Source organism: Atta cephalotes, assembly GCF_000143395.1.
Source record: "Atta cephalotes unplaced genomic scaffold scaffold00056, whole genome shotgun sequence".
Lineage (NCBI taxonomy): Eukaryota > Metazoa > Arthropoda > Insecta > Hymenoptera > Formicidae > Atta > Atta cephalotes.
In genome coordinates this window covers 998,800-1,015,629 of record NW_012130120.1, presented here as the reverse complement: position 1 = coordinate 1,015,629, position 16,830 = coordinate 998,800, and the positions used below count along the sequence as shown (strand labels likewise).

The window sequence follows — 16,830 nt, the reverse complement described above, 5'->3', positions numbered from 1 at the left end:
AACCTAACTAACCTACCTAACCGTTACCTTACCTAACCTTAACGTTAAACTAAGTACTACCTACCTTAACTTTAACTTAATTATACTACTACTACTATATATATATATATATATATATATATATATATATATATATATAAAAATGTATATTAACATCCAACAAAAAATGCAGGATGATCTATTCTTAAATTGAAAACCTTGAATGTTTCGCTTATTTTTGATACGAAGAAATGTTTCATATAAAAGTGAAACGATTTAAGGAACGTATTTCGATTACGTTGTTTTTTTTTCTAAGTGGAAATGCCAAAAAAATATGAAGATTATTTCTATTTTTTTAAATGGAATTATATAATTTTTTTACATAATATGATTCCTCTAATTATTTTGCGTAGAAATATGAAAAAAACCAATGTATATTTTATACTTTATTTTAGCACATATTAACATGAAAGATTAAATATATTGGTTTTTTATATCTTAATATTTTCTCCCTTGAAACCATCTCATTTTCATCTAAAACATTTTTTCGTATCATCAAAAATAAGTGACATAGGCTTTCAATTTAAATGGATCACACGGTGCGTAAAAAAAAGAAATTTTCACATACTGTATTCTTGATGATGAAATGTAGTACATTGGTTCTTCCTGACTTTGTGAGCTATTAGATTCGCCTGAAGGAGACAACAAATCCTTGTGACTTGGTGGATTTCCTTTTTCTTCCTTTGTATTTGAAGAAGATGGTTGGCTCTGTTGTTCTGTGGATTCAGCTGGAGCAGGTGCTAAACAATTTGCAACCATAATTGCTCTAATCGAGGAAGCATTTCCATTATAGAATCTGAAAAATCATTACAATCGCATGAAAAAAATATTACAATCCATTTAAGAAAATTATGTTTCTAATAAGAAGTCAAAGATTCAGATCGATTAAAAAATATACCGAGTTGTTACTTTACCTAAAGAGTTGTGTCATAATGGGCACATGTTCGCTAGCTGATTCCTGGTTTGCCTTATTGAGCCAAACTACGCTAGTACTAACCAAATGTGCCAACCAATGTAGATTTCCACTTAAAAGGTAACGTTCACTGTACCATGTACCAAATATGTCATACGGCTTATTCACTACTCTACACTGTAGATCAAATCCAGCTACAAATAGACAAAAAATACATATAAGCATGTATTGGATAGAGATAATTTCTTTTATCAAAATATCGTCAGATAAGATCTTGTTGAACCCCTAGTTAAGATTTATTTAGTCTCATATAATCTTTATTTTCTTATTGATAAGATCTTAATCTCACTTACGTGCTACTCTGAATACTGCTATTTCACCCGAAGTACTATGGGGTGTACCAAAATGAACACCAGACACAAGAAGTAACGTATCTGTACAATTAAACTGGGAAAATTGTGTATATTTCCAACTAAACGTCTTCATATCATGCCAATATTTTATGGTAACAGGATACTGACTTTGCCATACCTAAAACAAAATAATGCGAATGATAAATATAAGTATATTTAGAGAGAGAAAGTAATAATTGCAAAATGAAAGAAGAGCTTACAAGAATATATCCATCTTTTGAACAGGTTGCAAACATTTTGCCATTATGGGAAAAGCTCACATGTAAAACCTGATGTGAATGTTCTTTAAGAACTTCGGTTTCTATCAATGGAGTGTGATATGCCAAGCGTTTGAATTCGCCCAACCAGGAGGTTTTTCCTACGAAAGAATAATCAATATAAAGAATATTGATAAAATATACATATGCATATAAAATAATAAAAAATTAATTATTACATAGATTTATATAGTATTATAAGATGAAATTTTTCTATGTACATAAAAAGATTTTCTGAAACACCATTCGTCAAAAGATTAAAATTGAAAATATACAAGATTGAAGAATATATAATGACAAAAGTAGCATTATAAAAAAGCAACAATCAAATGAATGTTGCTACTAATCTGAATAATTAGGAATTCATGAATTACAATTAAATTAACTCATTTAAAAAACAAAGTTTACTTTGTTAGACACATATTTCTTTGTTTTTAAATCTAGTTTTATTATTCTATTATTATTGCTTTTACATTTATTATCTTCATAAATGCCATGTGTGGAATCATTATCCGATTTGGTCGAATCTAACAACTTTGCTCCGAGTATGAATGGATCTTTTCGGAAAATAGATGGTATAAATTTATATTTTCTCCACGCAATATCCGGCGGAGAATGTTATTTTCGATCGCGTAAAAGTGCCGCGAATACTTAGTAGCAAGACATACCTGGCACAATGCCGACGTCCGGATCTATCTTGTACGTACGATAAAATAAATACTTCCAGAGGAACTCATCGCGCGACACTCTGAACCACGATCGGCACACCTCGCCCGCGGTCAGTAATTCCCTCGGCGTCAGGTACTGGAAGATGCTCAGGAGAATCGAGTCTGACATAACGTACCAGTTGAATTCATCGGATTCACCTTCGCTACGCGACGAATACTCGCTGCCATCATCCGATTCGCTGATGTCCTCCACGTCCTCATCGGACGATCCGGGCCGGTCGTCTCGCGCGGTATCCTCCACATCGTCCATCGTCGACGCGCGGTTTATTTACTGGAACAGCTGATACCTGTCAGCTACTACACTGTCGTGAGTCAGTCGTCAGTGCCGTCGTCACGTCAAGGATACGCGAGTTCGACCGAGGTTAGAATTGATTAGAATTCACGTAGTCCGCCACTCTCTGAGGCTGTTCACGAACGAGAACAAGTACAACTGCATCGCGTCATTCACGTCATTCGCGTCCGCGTCGCGCAATACCTGCACACACGGTAAAAATACAATACGAGCTGTTGCATGAGTTGCATCTCGGAAGCGGCATGTATTCGTGCCAATTCGTGCCCATTCGTGCCCGACGTATGTTCCGTGAACAGATAAATTTCCACGTTATCTTTCAATGAATTTCAGAACATCCTGATTGATCTGCTCTTCCTGATCTAATATTCCTGATATTCTGATATTCTAAAAGATAACGTCTGTAATGTGTTTTCTCGCTTCGTGATTACGACACTATGAACTACGAGAGTCACTAGACTAGACTGTTTTTTATAAGTTTCTTTTACCTGCTTTTACTTGCACTCTCTAAATGTATAAGTAGGCCTTGAAGATAAAGAGAGCGAGAAGACTAAATATAAAAAACGAAAGTAGAGACTGCATGCTCCACCACTTGACGAATTGACATTCGCAATCACTCGCAATGTTCTCGAAATCATTTCATTCTTTGTTTATCTAATGTTAAATAAGGACAAATGATGCTCGCAAATATAGCGTCAACAAACGAAAGATTGTTCATTCTACTCATACTTTACTGCACTTAGAAACACAATTAAACAATTGAGATTGTCCTTTGTCATTCTATGTATTGAACGCTTTATATTTTTTAATCATTTTCTCTTTTTTTCTTCAACTCTGTATTTATCTTATTTTAAGTGCAGAAAGTACGATATAGTGTAGCTATAAAGATCAGATCCTGTTTACCTTTTTCTACAAGTTTCCTAACCTTTAGCCTAAAAAGTTTATTTATAATTTTATTACTATTGAATTGACTATTTATAAATAAAATTTATATTTTTACAGATTGCAGTAGAAGAACTTGGTAAGAATATAGTAATTTTTTATTAACGATTTTTTATATAAAATTGTAAAATATATGTATATACATATTTTTTGGATTACCTCATTATTAATAAAAAGAAAAACAAAATTAAAATAAATGTAAATGTTTGTAAATAAAATAAAATGTTATGTGTAGGAAATGATTTTAAAAGCAAAATTTTATAAAATTTCTAGAGTTGCCTTTTGTGACGTAGAACGAAAACAATTTCAAAATGTTGAATCTAATTTTGAGGCATCCTATTATTCTTAAAACTTTAACTCAAATACGACCTGTCCATGGAATCACACAAAAGTATTTTATACGTGACAAGAATATATTTTCAGCGGCAATGACTGTTAAAATGTTTCTAACGAGATGCATGAGGTAAAAAAATATAATTATAATAAATAAATAACTTTTGATAAAATATATAAGAATAATATATATTTAGAAATATTTTTAAGTTTTAATCATTGATTATTAAGAGAATATTTGTATAAATATATATTCTTGCTCGCTATTTTGTTATTTTTTTTTAATTAGAAATGAAAGAAAAAAATCAAAAAATAAAATGTTATGTCAAAATGTTATGTCAAAAATGTTATGTCAAAATATCAATATTATTTTGACGATCATTTGAAAATTAATGATATTTAATTACTTTACATTAAAAAATATTAACTTCAAATGGAAGCTAAAATTAACTATAGAATTTCCTATATATTTTACAATTATATATAAAATCTTATAAAATGATATCAATAAAAATGTAGATTATCTGCTGGAGCAACACGACAAACAAGTTTCCTTAAACCAAACAAATTAGTACAAAATTTATTAATACGGCGTCGGCAAATGTCACAATTGGATGTGAACACAAATGTACAGAACAATGTAATTTTATATAAATTCGAAGGGAGTAGATATTTCCGAAATATGCAAATTTTTGGAGTTGTACAATTATTCAGTTGTTCAGTATTAGCTTTTTATAGTTATTCTCCATCATTCTGGGATATATTCAAAGCTGATGTAAACTTGAAAGAACATTTTCTAAACTACATGTTTCGATTTTGCATATTTTTTTTTGCAATTGTGACAGGTAAGAATCATCTTTTATATTTATATGTATGTAATAATATTTCATATATAAAGAGAGATTCACATTTTACTTATGTGAAAATTCATATTTTTATCTTATTTATTAAACAATCCTTTACATAAAAATGGAGCATATAGATTTTATTCTTTTTGAGATTGATATATTTATTTTGTAGGTCCTCTTATAAGTCTTTACATTTATGCTACGTGCGCTCGTAGCATCAAATACATTATTTTAAATAAAGGTGGTGAAACACTTTCAATTATTACTTATCATATGCAAAAGAATAAATCCAAACTAAATTTACCAGTAGGAATGGTAAGAAACATTTATATAATAATTATAAATATAAAGTTATAATATTTGATGTATAATTAAAATTTTATATACATAATATTAATAATAATATATAATAATTTTAGAGTGTGAATACAAAGATAAAAAATAAAATTTTTTTTTATTTGACATGTTTCTTACATTTGAAATTTTTTTTTTTTAAGGTAAAGTGTATCGCAGACAGACAGGATGAGAGAGGAACATATCTACCACTTAAAATAAAAAATAGATCTTTTTATTACCTAGTTAATAGAAGTGGCACTTTTGTAAATTCAAAACTTTTTGATCATACAATGGGATAATTATTTAATTTTATGGATATATGTAGTATTATTACGAATATGTTCTTTTGCTTAATACATTGTACATGTTTATTGAAAAAATGTCATTACCATCATATATTTATGCTTTATGTATAAAATATAAATATATGCTTAGAATTATCTATTATTAGAAGATTAGAGTTATTAATATATCGATTCATTAAATTGTGAATTGCCAAGTTAACGCTGAAATTTCCGTATGTTATTTTTCAGAAAAAGAAATTATTTTTTTTTCAGATGATTTATATTAGTATTATACAAATAACAAATATAAAATACATTGACAATTTGTATTTTCTAGAAAAGGAAAAATAATGTTAGTACAATATCTATGCACAAGTACATATAAGTATATTTTATTGCACTGAGATTAGTTTTTTATTCATCATTGGTTTTTCCAAATCTCTTACGAGTTGGTAGAATGTGTGTGAATTAGTACTTTAATTAATGATCGATCTTTCCAATCAATATCTTTGATTTTGCCTGTCGTAATACTTTCCCGAGTATTTGCTGTATCGATCGCTGTAGCCATCATCCTGATATTTGTCTTCGGCTTTATAATAAACTTCAGGTGCTGTAGAACCAACACGACCTTGCCAATAATGAGTCCAGTATAGATCTTCTGGATTGATATCGTGTGGATGTCTGGCATTTTTGAACACATGTACGCAATACACGAGACTACCGATCAGTGTCAAAAATCCAAACACAAGAAATACTATTCCCAAGATCCTAAAAAAATGCATTTTGTATAGAATTTTATAGAATACATCATTCCAATTGTGTAATCTATACATCATGCTTTCAATTCCTTACTATTAATTATTAGAAATACAAATCGATATACATATTGTATATATAAAACTTTTGCAATTTTATCTTTTATAATTGAAGTAATTATAATTACTTTATATATTTATATAAAACTTTATATATTTATATATTATAAATTATAAATCGTGCGCGCGTGTGTGCAATATAAAAATTGATCACACAGTACTCTTACCAAACGACTAACGGCTGGAAAAATTGAATGACGATAACGAAACCTAAAGTAACTAGAATCAAGCCAAGATTGAGAAGTAACATAAGGCAGCAGACGCCCTTAGTGTTTGGGCAAAATGGATTAGGCGTTGACATAGTTTCCACGATAATACCGCCTTTTCGTGACGTACGAGTTTTTACTGTCGAAGTGCCTGACCTGCCGGAACCGTAGCTATAATGACTAGGCGCTCTATGATCCAGTCTGGAGCTTGGTGCGAGACTACGGCGTGATACCCGACTATAATACAAAACACATATTTTCTATTACAGATATATTTATGAGATATTGAATGCTACTATGCGTTTATAAATCTGACCGACCTTATGTCGGAAGTAGCTCTATATGCAGCACTGGTGACATATATATCTGAACCATTGTCACAAATACTGCCATGCGAAGCACTTTTGCGAAGCGGATGCAAATTATGCTTTGAAGATCCAGACAGGACCGAATCGCGAGTGTTATGCGCACTTCTGGATCTTCTGTCTTCTTCTCTATCGTACTTGTCCATGGGATTTTTTCTTGTAGGTTTTACCTATAAAAGAAGAGAGTTTGAGAAAAATATTAATTAAAATAATTAAAAAATTATAATTTAAATATACGTTATATATATATATATATATATATATATATATATAAGAAGGTCGTTCTTTGCATTCTATTGTGTACACTAATATATTAGGTGTAGTAAAAAGAAATCCATTATTTTTGCATGAAATTGAAATAATGGATTTCTTTTTACTACACCTAATATGTAGAATAAAATACGCTTTAAACTAAAAGAATGTTTTTGCCATCATGAGTATAAAATGAATTACCATAGTGGTATGCTCGTTAGCAACGATATATTCAGACACGGTACGGTCCGAAGGAGCTCTATGGCTCTCTTCACCATCTGTAATGTAATCACGATTTCCGTTAATGTGATATCCAGCATATTTCGAAGTATGCATTTTGAAGTATCAGTCATCGACTTGCACAAGGAGTGTCAAAGACAAATAATTAATAAAGCTTCTTTAGCTCATCTAAAACAGAAATAAATATCAGTTTATCGACAAATCGATCAGAATTGTTATCAGAATTGTTACAGTCGTTACTTTTTTTTTCAAAAAAAAGCAAATGAAATGGCTATGCTTACTCTGCACGGATGCAACGTATCCGTTTCCATTCTTACTTAAAATATATTGCATATTTTAAAAGAAAATTGTGTGTCATACGCATCATTTACACTGTCAACCTGCAACAAAAATGCTTTACGTCGCTAAAAGGAACAGACATTCTTCTTTTTGCTTCATATATCTCCGTTTTTAGTTTTATTTAGTAACGGCTTTGGGATGTATTTTTATCTAATTATATAGATAATCCTTCGTGATTGAATATAAATTTAGCGTTTTATATTAAGGTGTGGCGTTCTTTTAAGTGCTGCCTGCGCATAAAGATTGCAAAACGGTGCATCATTATGGGATTGTCTTGCGACTGTAGGTAGTGATGCCCACGACGCGTTCATCGCATTGGGCAAATCCTTATTTAGTACGATGATGTCACTTGGCAAGGACATGTATGTGCAACATCTTCGATCAATACATAATGCGCATAACTCTTTGCCTCTCGTTGATCATCATTTTCTCGCGATTCTTTCAAGATAGTTTCTTATTCGTTTTACAAATTATCCTATCTGTCACAATTACAATTACTTTATTAAAGGTGCATATGTGTTTAGCGCATCGTGACATTTTTTTGGCTGGAATATTTACAAATCGATTCTTATGTATTTAAGACTGTCTTAAGATATCATCATAGAATCAATTAGTATCTTGAGACATTACTTAATTAATTAATTAAGATAGTCTTAAATACAAGAATAGACTATGAATATCTGCGGTCTTTGATCTCTAATATAAAAAAATATTTCTGCAATTAATTACATTCTAAAAACAAAATATTTCATAATTGCAATGATGATATCAAATTTTGGGAAATCACTTCGACATAATTACAATATAATAGCCTTGCGATATAAGATAACAAATAAATATTTAATTAAAATAGACGATGAGAAATTATCATTCTCTGAAGTTGAACGGCAAACTTCCGTGACACAGATCTAAAAATTCGATTTTTTTAGAATTCGTTAATTAATATTCTTCGAATTCATTAATTTTCTTTATAGGAAAGTGTATGGCAGACAGTATCGATGATTAATGTCATTCGCCCTCTAAAATACGTTCACTCTCATCAGCCAACCGGTTATTAAATTCCTGCTTTATGTTTTTCTCGCGTTAATCGCAATTTTTAAATAATGCACGCAGGAGAAGCATGCGTGCGAAGCAGCGGATTGCGACACGCGCAGGCGCCGTAGATCCATGCGACTTGTGCGCGCATCATTATCCCATGATATAAATTCCCGAAAAACAAAGAAAAGAGAGGTGGAAACGTCAATGAAGAAATGTCGGAGCAAAGCGCGGGACCAAGATCACGAGGGATCGCAAGGACGCACAGTGCACACGCGCTCGATCGCGTCAAATCTTTTAGTGCGGACCGAGATCGTTCAGTAGGGCCGCTCTCGAAATGCTGAGCCCTCGAGATGATCTTGCCCGAGTATCTTGCCATTCACTTGAAAGATTACGTTTCCCCATATTGATCCTTACCCGCAGGTGATTTCTCTCCTCGTGATGACGCGCTGATCGAACGTGCAGACGTGCCTGGATCGCCGTGACATATCGATCACGCGAGTATAATATTCGTTGCCTTTGATATTTCTCTCCTTCTTTTTCTTCCTCCTCGAAATCGATCGTCCCTGCACTCAGTCGAAAAGCACTCGCGATGATTCTGGTGGCGTTGGCGCGGATTCGCGAAACTCGAGACGCGACATACAATATACGTCCCGGTCCCGAAGCAACGCGATCGGCGATTTCGCCTGTCTCGCGGCAGTCGCGATCGGAATCGCTGCAAATCGCTGGAACGGTCGATGCACGTCGACGGTCGACGGGCGTCCCGCGACCGCGCGGCGAGCGAAAGGCACGTTTATCGTGGCGTGCGCTTTTCCACCGCGACACGCTTCCGTCTGACGCCTTTAAAAGGTGAGCTCAGGTGTGCGCGCTAACTAGTCCTCACCGCCCGCGATCGTCTCCATCCGACGCAACACGTCCCTCCTCCTCTACGCGAAATAAATTAACGGAAATTAGGTCGCGATTGTCTCCAAGAAATATGTCTATCTGATTCTATTTCAAGATTTGTAATTAAGTAACCTTTTGCTTTTTCCTAAGGCAGAAATTTGAAAAGTGTCCGCTTTTTATGTTTCCATTTTAGAGAAAAGTTACATTATCGTTATCCAAAAATACAAACGTCCAAATGCGTGAAATGTAAAATGCAAATGACGCAAAGAACGCATTTCAGTTCAATAAATGAAAATGAAACATGGAGCTTTCATTGCATTTTTTCTTTTTGTAAAATATAAATGATACAAATATAAACATATATTTATACGTCTGATGGATTAGAGTATAATTCTATATATAAATTATTGGTTAAATTAAAAATGTAAAATATGCGATTACAACAGAACGTTGTAATCGCATATTTTACATTTGTTTTCGTACAGATTAATTTTTTGTTTAGAAAAGGATAAAGATTTGCGGTATCTTCAAGATGATAATAATTCTGATATCTACAAGAATACATATTCCACAGCCCCGAAAGTAATTTTACGATCAGACGTAGTTATGCAATATAGCTTCAGCTCTGAAAAAGAAAACTGGTTTTGAAAGCAGCTAGTCCAGTGTTAATCCGAGCCTTGATCTCGGCTATTCAGAATCTGCAAAATGAATTCCGTTACAGTAGGCGCCATATCGATTTCGTTGATCATGAATCGCATTATCTTTCCCAAAAATTCGAAAGAAGAAGAATTGCAAAGGATTAATCCTTCCTCAATTATCCTCAATTATCCTGTTCCATTTATCGCATTGAATTTTAGAGCTCGGCTACAAAAAAATGACTATTTTATGAATTAAAAAAAAATCATCGTCTTTCCTATAGATTCAATTTTGTACAATCTACAGATTTTTATATATAAAATATAGATCATAATGCGGCAAAAGAACGAGAAATCTTCGTATTTTTATAACTCCTGATACGCATGCGTAAAGCGGAAATCGCGCGCCAAAACCGAAGCAGTTGTCCATTCGAATGTTCCAAATTTCTGCGTTATTGGTGGTTATTGGTAAACAACGGTCGTTCTCGATAGTTCCGCCTGACATTGTCCGCGTTTAAATATATACGCCTTATATGAAGTTTTCTGTGAATGGAGGGTTCACGATGTCTCAACACGGAGCTGCTTTGCAAACATATAATCAGGAGCTTGTCAAATGTAACTCATTTAACCTAAAAATTCTTGTTTGACATTATTTACAAGTTTGAGCTTTAAATTTGATCCGATTTTAGATACCTGAAACAAATATTCTTTTGCTACACAATCCCAATATTAAAGGTATCTTAATTCCGAAAAAGAAATTGTCATTCAAACATCATATTGACGATCATAAATTACTTTATTCTGCGATATTATAACTTGATATTTCCAATAACGGTATTATCTTGTTGCATTCAACAAGTACAAAAAAAAATTTATTTTCCTAGGTTTAGAAGAGATGAAGGTAAGACGATTCGAACTTCAATCTCAGATAGAATCCCAGGAAGAAGAGAAGAACAATTTGCAACGCGAAATCGAGAAGATGTCATGTAAACTTACGCAACTGAACGATAGCTTAGCAAAAAGAATCACGGTCAGAAACGAATACGATAGAACTATTGCTGACACTGAGGCAGCATATGTAAAGGTAATATTATTGTTGAGTGATCTATTCTAAATTAAATGTTAATCTCGCATTTTTTTAAGTGTTATATTTGTTTTATTATAGATTCTAGAGAGTTCCCAATTATTGCTAAACATGATCAAAAAAGAAGCTGTGAGTCTGGATCAAACTTTAGGTAAAGCCAATATTGATAAGCAGTACCGATAATAAAATATAAAATAGAACTTGACAAAAAAATTGTGCGGGACCATATATCTAGAAAATGTATTTATTAAATTATCAATGGAAAAAATTATCACAAAGACATAGCTGTTAATTAATAAAGTACAAAATTGTAAATATATTGATTTTTAAAATATACAAGTTTTTTATAGCCTCTGCACAATTTATTAACTGTACAAGTTACATATATATGTTAATTATTTTATTATGCATTTGATTATTTTAGAAAAATAATATTAATCAGTCTGTGTGTGTAATAAAATAAAATAATTTTTGAACAATAATCCTATTTATAAAATAGAGCAATGAATAAGTACTAAATAATTCATTGTAACAATTATAAGTACAATTAGCATTATTCTGTTTCATTTAAATATGCTTTAATATGTATACTAAAAATTTGATAAATTTGATTTTTTATCAGGGGATATATATGTATATATATATATGAAGACTAATGTAGAATGAAATCTATTCTAGAAAGAGTACAGAATATTCTTTACAATAAGTTGAATGTTATCACATAATTGTTATTTTACTTTGTATATTCCATCTTTCTTCATATGTACATATATTGATACTTGATATATATCAATTATAATGATATTTTCGTCAATATATGCTATCGTGATATTTCTCCATTCTTAAATGGAAATCATCTCTAAAATTATATAATACATATTGCAAAATTTTTTTGCATCATTTATATAAATTTAAGCGTTTCCAAGAGCTTTCTGTTCGTTCCAAATTTGTAAGAGTTCGTTTGGATCTTCATATCCATGAGATGTTATAACATATGTATAACTATGTTTTGTATAAGCTTTCTTATAAAAGTGAAACTCTTCGCAATGAAATGGTACTATATCAGCTTTTTTAGCTATTAAACCTAGAAAGATGTCATCAAATCTGAAATGCTTGGTGTAAAAACTGGTGTAGTACAAATCCATTAGAGCTTCTTTAGACAAAATGTATGCACCGGCTGTAACATATGGTGGCCATAAATGATACGGATATTCTTTTAATGTGACGTACCATTTAGAAAATTTATGCCGATGTGGCGCAGATCGCATAAATACGAATCCTGCAAACAGTCTAATATCATCTGGCAGCTCAAAATCGAAAAGCTGTCGTTTTATTCTATTTAACATAGACTTGTTAAAAAATCTAAGCAAATGTTCATTTTCTACTTTTCTATTATTGACCTTGAATTCTTGTTTCTCATGCATATTTTTCCAACTATTGTTATTTGTAGATTCATGAATAGTTGAATCTTCCGTAAAAAACGTTTTAATTTTTAAGTCATATGTTGCACTTTTATTATTAAAATTGATATCATTATAATCCATTAAATCCGACTGTTTGATTTCTCTTTTTTTGTGTGCACTGTACACTTTTCTGGATTCCATTAAGTAAAATGGATAATTAGTTGGATTTCTAATAAATGTCGCTACATTTTTTACAGATACATACATATCATCATCGACGAACATGTAAAACTTTGAATTGGGACAATACTTTACTAACCATTTGAAACTCATCATTGTTTTTATAGTATTATTATAGTACGAATCTATAAAATCTGCCTGCACGATATCTTTGTAAATCCCTGCCTCTAGCTTTAGTTTGGCCTCAACTTCTTGGTCATCCGGATGCATACCCACCATAAAAATAGTTCTCGTTGGCACATCAAAGAATCTCTTTTCGATTCCCCACGAATTTCGTATAGCGGTTCTTCTATCAAAATTTTCTATAGCTGATTTTACTATATATACAAGTCGAAGCGTATCGTCTGCATTTTCCTTACATTTTTGTGGCTGTTTTAAGATAAAAGCATATCTATACTCATTTATAGGTTCGACTTGAGGTTTTTCATTACGTCGCAAAGCATTCACAAATTCATGTACATTGCCTTCGTATGGATATACAAAGTTTTCATCGTACGTGACCTCAAATATGTGCACAAATGCTCCAAAAAATTCTAGTAGTGCTATCATGCCAAAGCCACAAAGCACATATGCTAATTTGACTCTTGATATAGCACGACGACCTCTTTGAAAATAAAGATGGAATAAGTAATATTCTAACAAATAACAGCACATTTTGTCAGCCAAATTTCTGCTTAATAATCCGTGCAAATTTTCTCTTCCTCAAGATCTCCCTACAATAAAAATTTCCATGTTTAATCAGTTATTTTTTATTTTACGCATGTTATCACATAAGTTTTTTTTTCAATTATCAAAAAATAATGTCTTTAATTAGCCCATTCATTTAATTAATGACGAAAGCCTGTGCATACAGTTCAAATTAAAGTGACAACTTACGAATTATCGACAATCATTTCTCATTCAGATAATACAGGTGAATGTATAGATATCTTTCATATGTAAGGTGTTTATTTTCAAAATATATATGCGTGAGAAGATACAGCTTTTTCTTTATTTTTTTTCTTGAACGCCATCTAACCGATTTCTTTCAGGAAATATTACGAGTGCATCCAGAAACGGAGTGATTTGTGGTGCCTCTGCAGGAAATTTGCTCCAACTAAAAGTCCGATCACGAGCACTGTGCAATGGACATGACAAAAGTGAATAAGTCAATAACTGCGACTTGAAAAAATTTTATCTGTTATAGCTTATAGCTAGCTCTTAAGCTAGTTTTATATTTATTTCTTCTTACAATTAGAGAGAAAAAAATTCTTATATGTTTTGCAATGTGATATTTTGATATTTTTCAAATTATATTTAAAATATAATTAAAATATATTCTATTCATTTAAAATATATTCTATTTAAAAAATATAATTAAAATAAATATATTTAATTTGAGAGGAAGGAAAAAATTATGTTTAATTTATATTAATGTTCAATTATTTTGTATCAATTTAGAATATAGCGACATTTTGCACATTTATTTGCTTATTTATTGTATTGTAATAGATTTATTTTAATCAATATAATTTGTCAAATTTAGCTAGTAATTTTTTTGACGCCTTAAAGTAGATTGATCCTATCGTGTTTATTGTCCATCATACGCTTATTCATTTGCCGAATTTGTGAATAAACTCAATGATTCGGAAGGATGCACAGTCTGCGTTTTATTTTGGTTTGAGTTTATTTGGTTACTAATTAGCAATTCTATGTTGGAATACAACTTGTAAAAAAAAAATGAGTTGATAATCATTGTATTAGCAATCTTTATATAACATTCTAATAATATTAATTTATATCTTCATTCACACTTTGATTGTTTCAAATCTTTATGCGCAACATATATTCAATCTACTTGAGATTAATATATAATATGATATCAGAAATATGAGAAATATAATGTTATAATGTTATAATTTTAATATACATATATAGGAGAATTGAATTGCGAATTTGATATCAAGTGTACGTACATAACATGTGAATTATTATTGTTAATTTATTATGGATTATTCATACACATTTTTAAATTTTTTAAGGCTTTGCAACCTGGCTAAAAAGATCCTCCAAGGACTTTCAAAAGATATTAGCATCTATGTCGTTAAATTTATTCTATTTCGTTAGACTAATATTAATTAGTAGATCCTTTTTTAAGGATCTTTTTTATTTTATAAAAGCGTTAGAATTCGTTTGAATCGTCTGGGATTCTTGAATTTTTCCGTTGCATTCTTTTTTTTCCTCTTTTTTGGTTGCTCGTCCTATAACAATGTCTTCTTCTCGTATTGTCTTTATAAGCCGCTTTATTTCTCGGCATTTCTATCCTTTCAACAAATTCAGCACGATCGTTCGAAAAGGGTCGTCTTTTCCCGTCGAAATAAATCTTGTTCGCACAAAAATTTGCAGGAAGAAGATTTTATTCTCTGCTTTCATTTTTTATGTTGAATAAATTGTGAATCCGTTTTGTTTCCGTGGGAAAACAGCAATTAACTCCTTATCGTTCCTCGTCTTGGATCCGTTCGCCGGTGGGTCTTTATTGATCGACCGAGCGGAAACGCGATCGGGTGAGAGAAATGTCTCTGACAATGTTTTCCGCTCGAAAGATTAACCACCAACGTCGCGTTGTGGGGACATTCTCCTTCGGCGTTGGCCACCATCGATTGCATCTCGCTATGGATAAGCATCCACTCGACGCCTTTCGACTCCGATCCCGATAATTTGACACCACGATTATTAATCTCTATCGAGATTTCATGTTCATTGTTCCTCGTCTCGCTGCTCGTTAACGTCAATCGTCGCTTTCATTAGAGCTTCCGGCTGATTCTTTCTGCACAATTGAACGAGGAAAACTTGTTTACCGAATATCAGTTCTGCTATTTTTAAAATTCATAACTTTTTCAATTAATCATTAAATTCAATGGAGAACATCCTTTTTATTTTTTATATCTCCTTTTTTGGAACGTATCGAGTCCTGGTCGGGAATCCGTAGTCTGTTACAGACAACATATATATGTTACATTTTTCGTGAAAATAAACAAATTTGTTATTATCTATAACTCTTGTAATAACATTAACAATAATCACGCTGTCTCAAAACCGATGCGATGGAAACTTGGCTGCAATGATCTGATTATTTCTCGCAGTTGTATCACTTTATCGCTATGTATCGCTTATTCGATAACCACTTATACAGTTCTTTTTAGGACAACCGAATTCTTTAAATTCATCAAATTTTTTGACACGGCTTCTAGAAGTACAAAATTCAAACGAAATGGCAAATTTCACAAGAATTTATCCATCACGGATAATGTTTATTTAATCGAACGATTAATTTTAATCTCTCTTAATATTTTAACTGATATAACGTCGAAATTATTTATCGATATATTCGACAGAATACAGTATCTTGTGAATCAAAGATTCATAAGAAGTATGTAAGAAGATTTTAGAGTTCATAATATAAATTTAATTCTCGAATTAACTTCATTGACAGATCGACAGAAATAATAAAATTTCGATGCGTTTTCTCCAGTCGTTATAAATACAGGGAAAATGATAAATTATAAAAAAGGAAACTATTATTTTTGGTATTACGCATATTACAGGTACGTAATTATTTGGAAGGATACAAATAATCATCAGATAAGATTACGGAATATTCGAAGATGCTCCATTTGTATCCGTCTAAAATACGAAAACTGTGTTCCAAATTAAAAATGGACCTCTTAAATGGAATGGATTAATTAAAAAAATGTTTATACTTTCTCTGTTTCCACCTAACTTAAATAATCTATAAATATAATAATCTATAAATTTTAATATCGAGTCACTCACACACACACACACACACACGCGCGCGCGCGCGCGCGCGCGCGCACACACACACACACACACACACACACACACACAC

General features: G+C 31.6%; 5 protein-coding genes across 5 annotated transcripts in view; 2 read left to right on the top strand and 3 right to left on the bottom strand.

Moving 5' to 3' along the window:
- The window catches only part of LOC105623356 (F-box/WD repeat-containing protein 5), a 4,005-nt gene extending 1,405 nt beyond the window's left edge, over window positions 1–2,600 (bottom strand). The window contains exons 1-5 of the mRNA XM_012204751.1: window positions 2,291–2,600; window positions 1,566–1,723; window positions 1,306–1,483; window positions 954–1,146; window positions 608–835 (exon numbers count right to left, since the gene is read on the bottom strand). Of these exons, the coding sequence (XP_012060141.1) occupies window positions 608–835; window positions 954–1,146; window positions 1,306–1,483; window positions 1,566–1,723; window positions 2,291–2,600 (1,067 nt within the window). The remainder of the gene's footprint in view (window positions 1–607; window positions 836–953; window positions 1,147–1,305; window positions 1,484–1,565; window positions 1,724–2,290) is intronic.
- Window positions 2,601–3,892: 1,292 nt separating this feature from the next.
- Window positions 3,893–5,397, top strand: LOC105623388 (transmembrane protein 223). Its single transcript, XM_012204781.1, has 4 exons — window positions 3,893–4,044; window positions 4,434–4,759; window positions 4,935–5,077; window positions 5,260–5,397. Exons 1-4 carry the CDS (start codon window positions 3,893–3,895, stop codon window positions 5,395–5,397), a joined length of 759 nt encoding a protein of 252 aa, XP_012060171.1.
- A 485-nt stretch (window positions 5,398–5,882) lies between these two features.
- Window positions 5,883–7,416, bottom strand: LOC105623355. Its single transcript, XM_012204750.1, has 4 exons — window positions 7,282–7,416; window positions 6,784–6,998; window positions 6,425–6,700; window positions 5,883–6,150 (listed from the first exon to the last, which is right to left on the bottom strand). Exons 1-4 carry the CDS (start codon window positions 7,414–7,416, stop codon window positions 5,883–5,885), a joined length of 894 nt encoding a protein of 297 aa, XP_012060140.1.
- A 3,331-nt stretch (window positions 7,417–10,747) lies between these two features.
- On the top strand, window positions 10,748–11,647 carry LOC105623354 (Sjoegren syndrome nuclear autoantigen 1 homolog). The gene is made up of 3 exons (XM_012204749.1): window positions 10,748–10,829; window positions 11,099–11,298; window positions 11,380–11,647. Exons 1-3 carry the CDS (start codon window positions 10,748–10,750, stop codon window positions 11,479–11,481), a joined length of 384 nt encoding a protein of 127 aa, XP_012060139.1. The 3' UTR covers window positions 11,482–11,647.
- Window positions 11,648–12,209: 562 nt separating this feature from the next.
- LOC105623352 (beta-1,3-galactosyltransferase brn) lies at window positions 12,210–13,595 on the bottom strand. Its single transcript, XM_012204748.1, has one exon. The coding sequence runs from the start codon at window positions 13,593–13,595 to the stop codon at window positions 12,210–12,212; it is 1,386 nt and encodes a 461-aa protein (XP_012060138.1).
- Between the last annotated feature and the right edge of the window lie 3,235 nt (window positions 13,596–16,830).

Coding starts and splice junctions, on each gene's coding strand:
- LOC105623388 (XM_012204781.1), top strand. CDS start 3,893: ATGTTGAATCTAATTTTGAGGCATCCTATTATTCTTAAAACTTTAACT. Junction 4,045..4,433: donor TTTCTAACGAGATGCATGAG/GTAAAAAAATAT, acceptor ATAAAAATGTAG/ATTATCTGCTGGAGCAACAC. Junction 5,078..5,259: donor TAAATTTACCAGTAGGAATG/GTAAGAAACATT, acceptor TTTTTTTTTAAG/GTAAAGTGTATCGCAGACAG.
- LOC105623355 (XM_012204750.1), bottom strand. CDS start 7,416: ATGCATACTTCGAAATATGCTGGATATCACATTAACGGAAATCGTGAT. Junction 6,999..7,281: donor CTAACGAGCATACCACTATG/GTAATTCATTTT, acceptor CTTCTTTTATAG/GTAAAACCTACAAGAAAAAA. Junction 6,701..6,783: donor AGAGCTACTTCCGACATAAG/GTCGGTCAGATT, acceptor TTTGTATTATAG/TCGGGTATCACGCCGTAGTC.
- LOC105623354 (XM_012204749.1), top strand. CDS start 10,748: ATGAAGTTTTCTGTGAATGGAGGGTTCACGATGTCTCAACACGGAGCT. Junction 10,830..11,098: donor TAATCAGGAGCTTGTCAAAT/GTAACTCATTTA, acceptor TTATTTTCCTAG/GTTTAGAAGAGATGAAGGTA. Junction 11,299..11,379: donor CTGAGGCAGCATATGTAAAG/GTAATATTATTG, acceptor GTTTTATTATAG/ATTCTAGAGAGTTCCCAATT.
- LOC105623352 (XM_012204748.1), bottom strand. CDS start 13,595: ATGTGCTGTTATTTGTTAGAATATTACTTATTCCATCTTTATTTTCAA.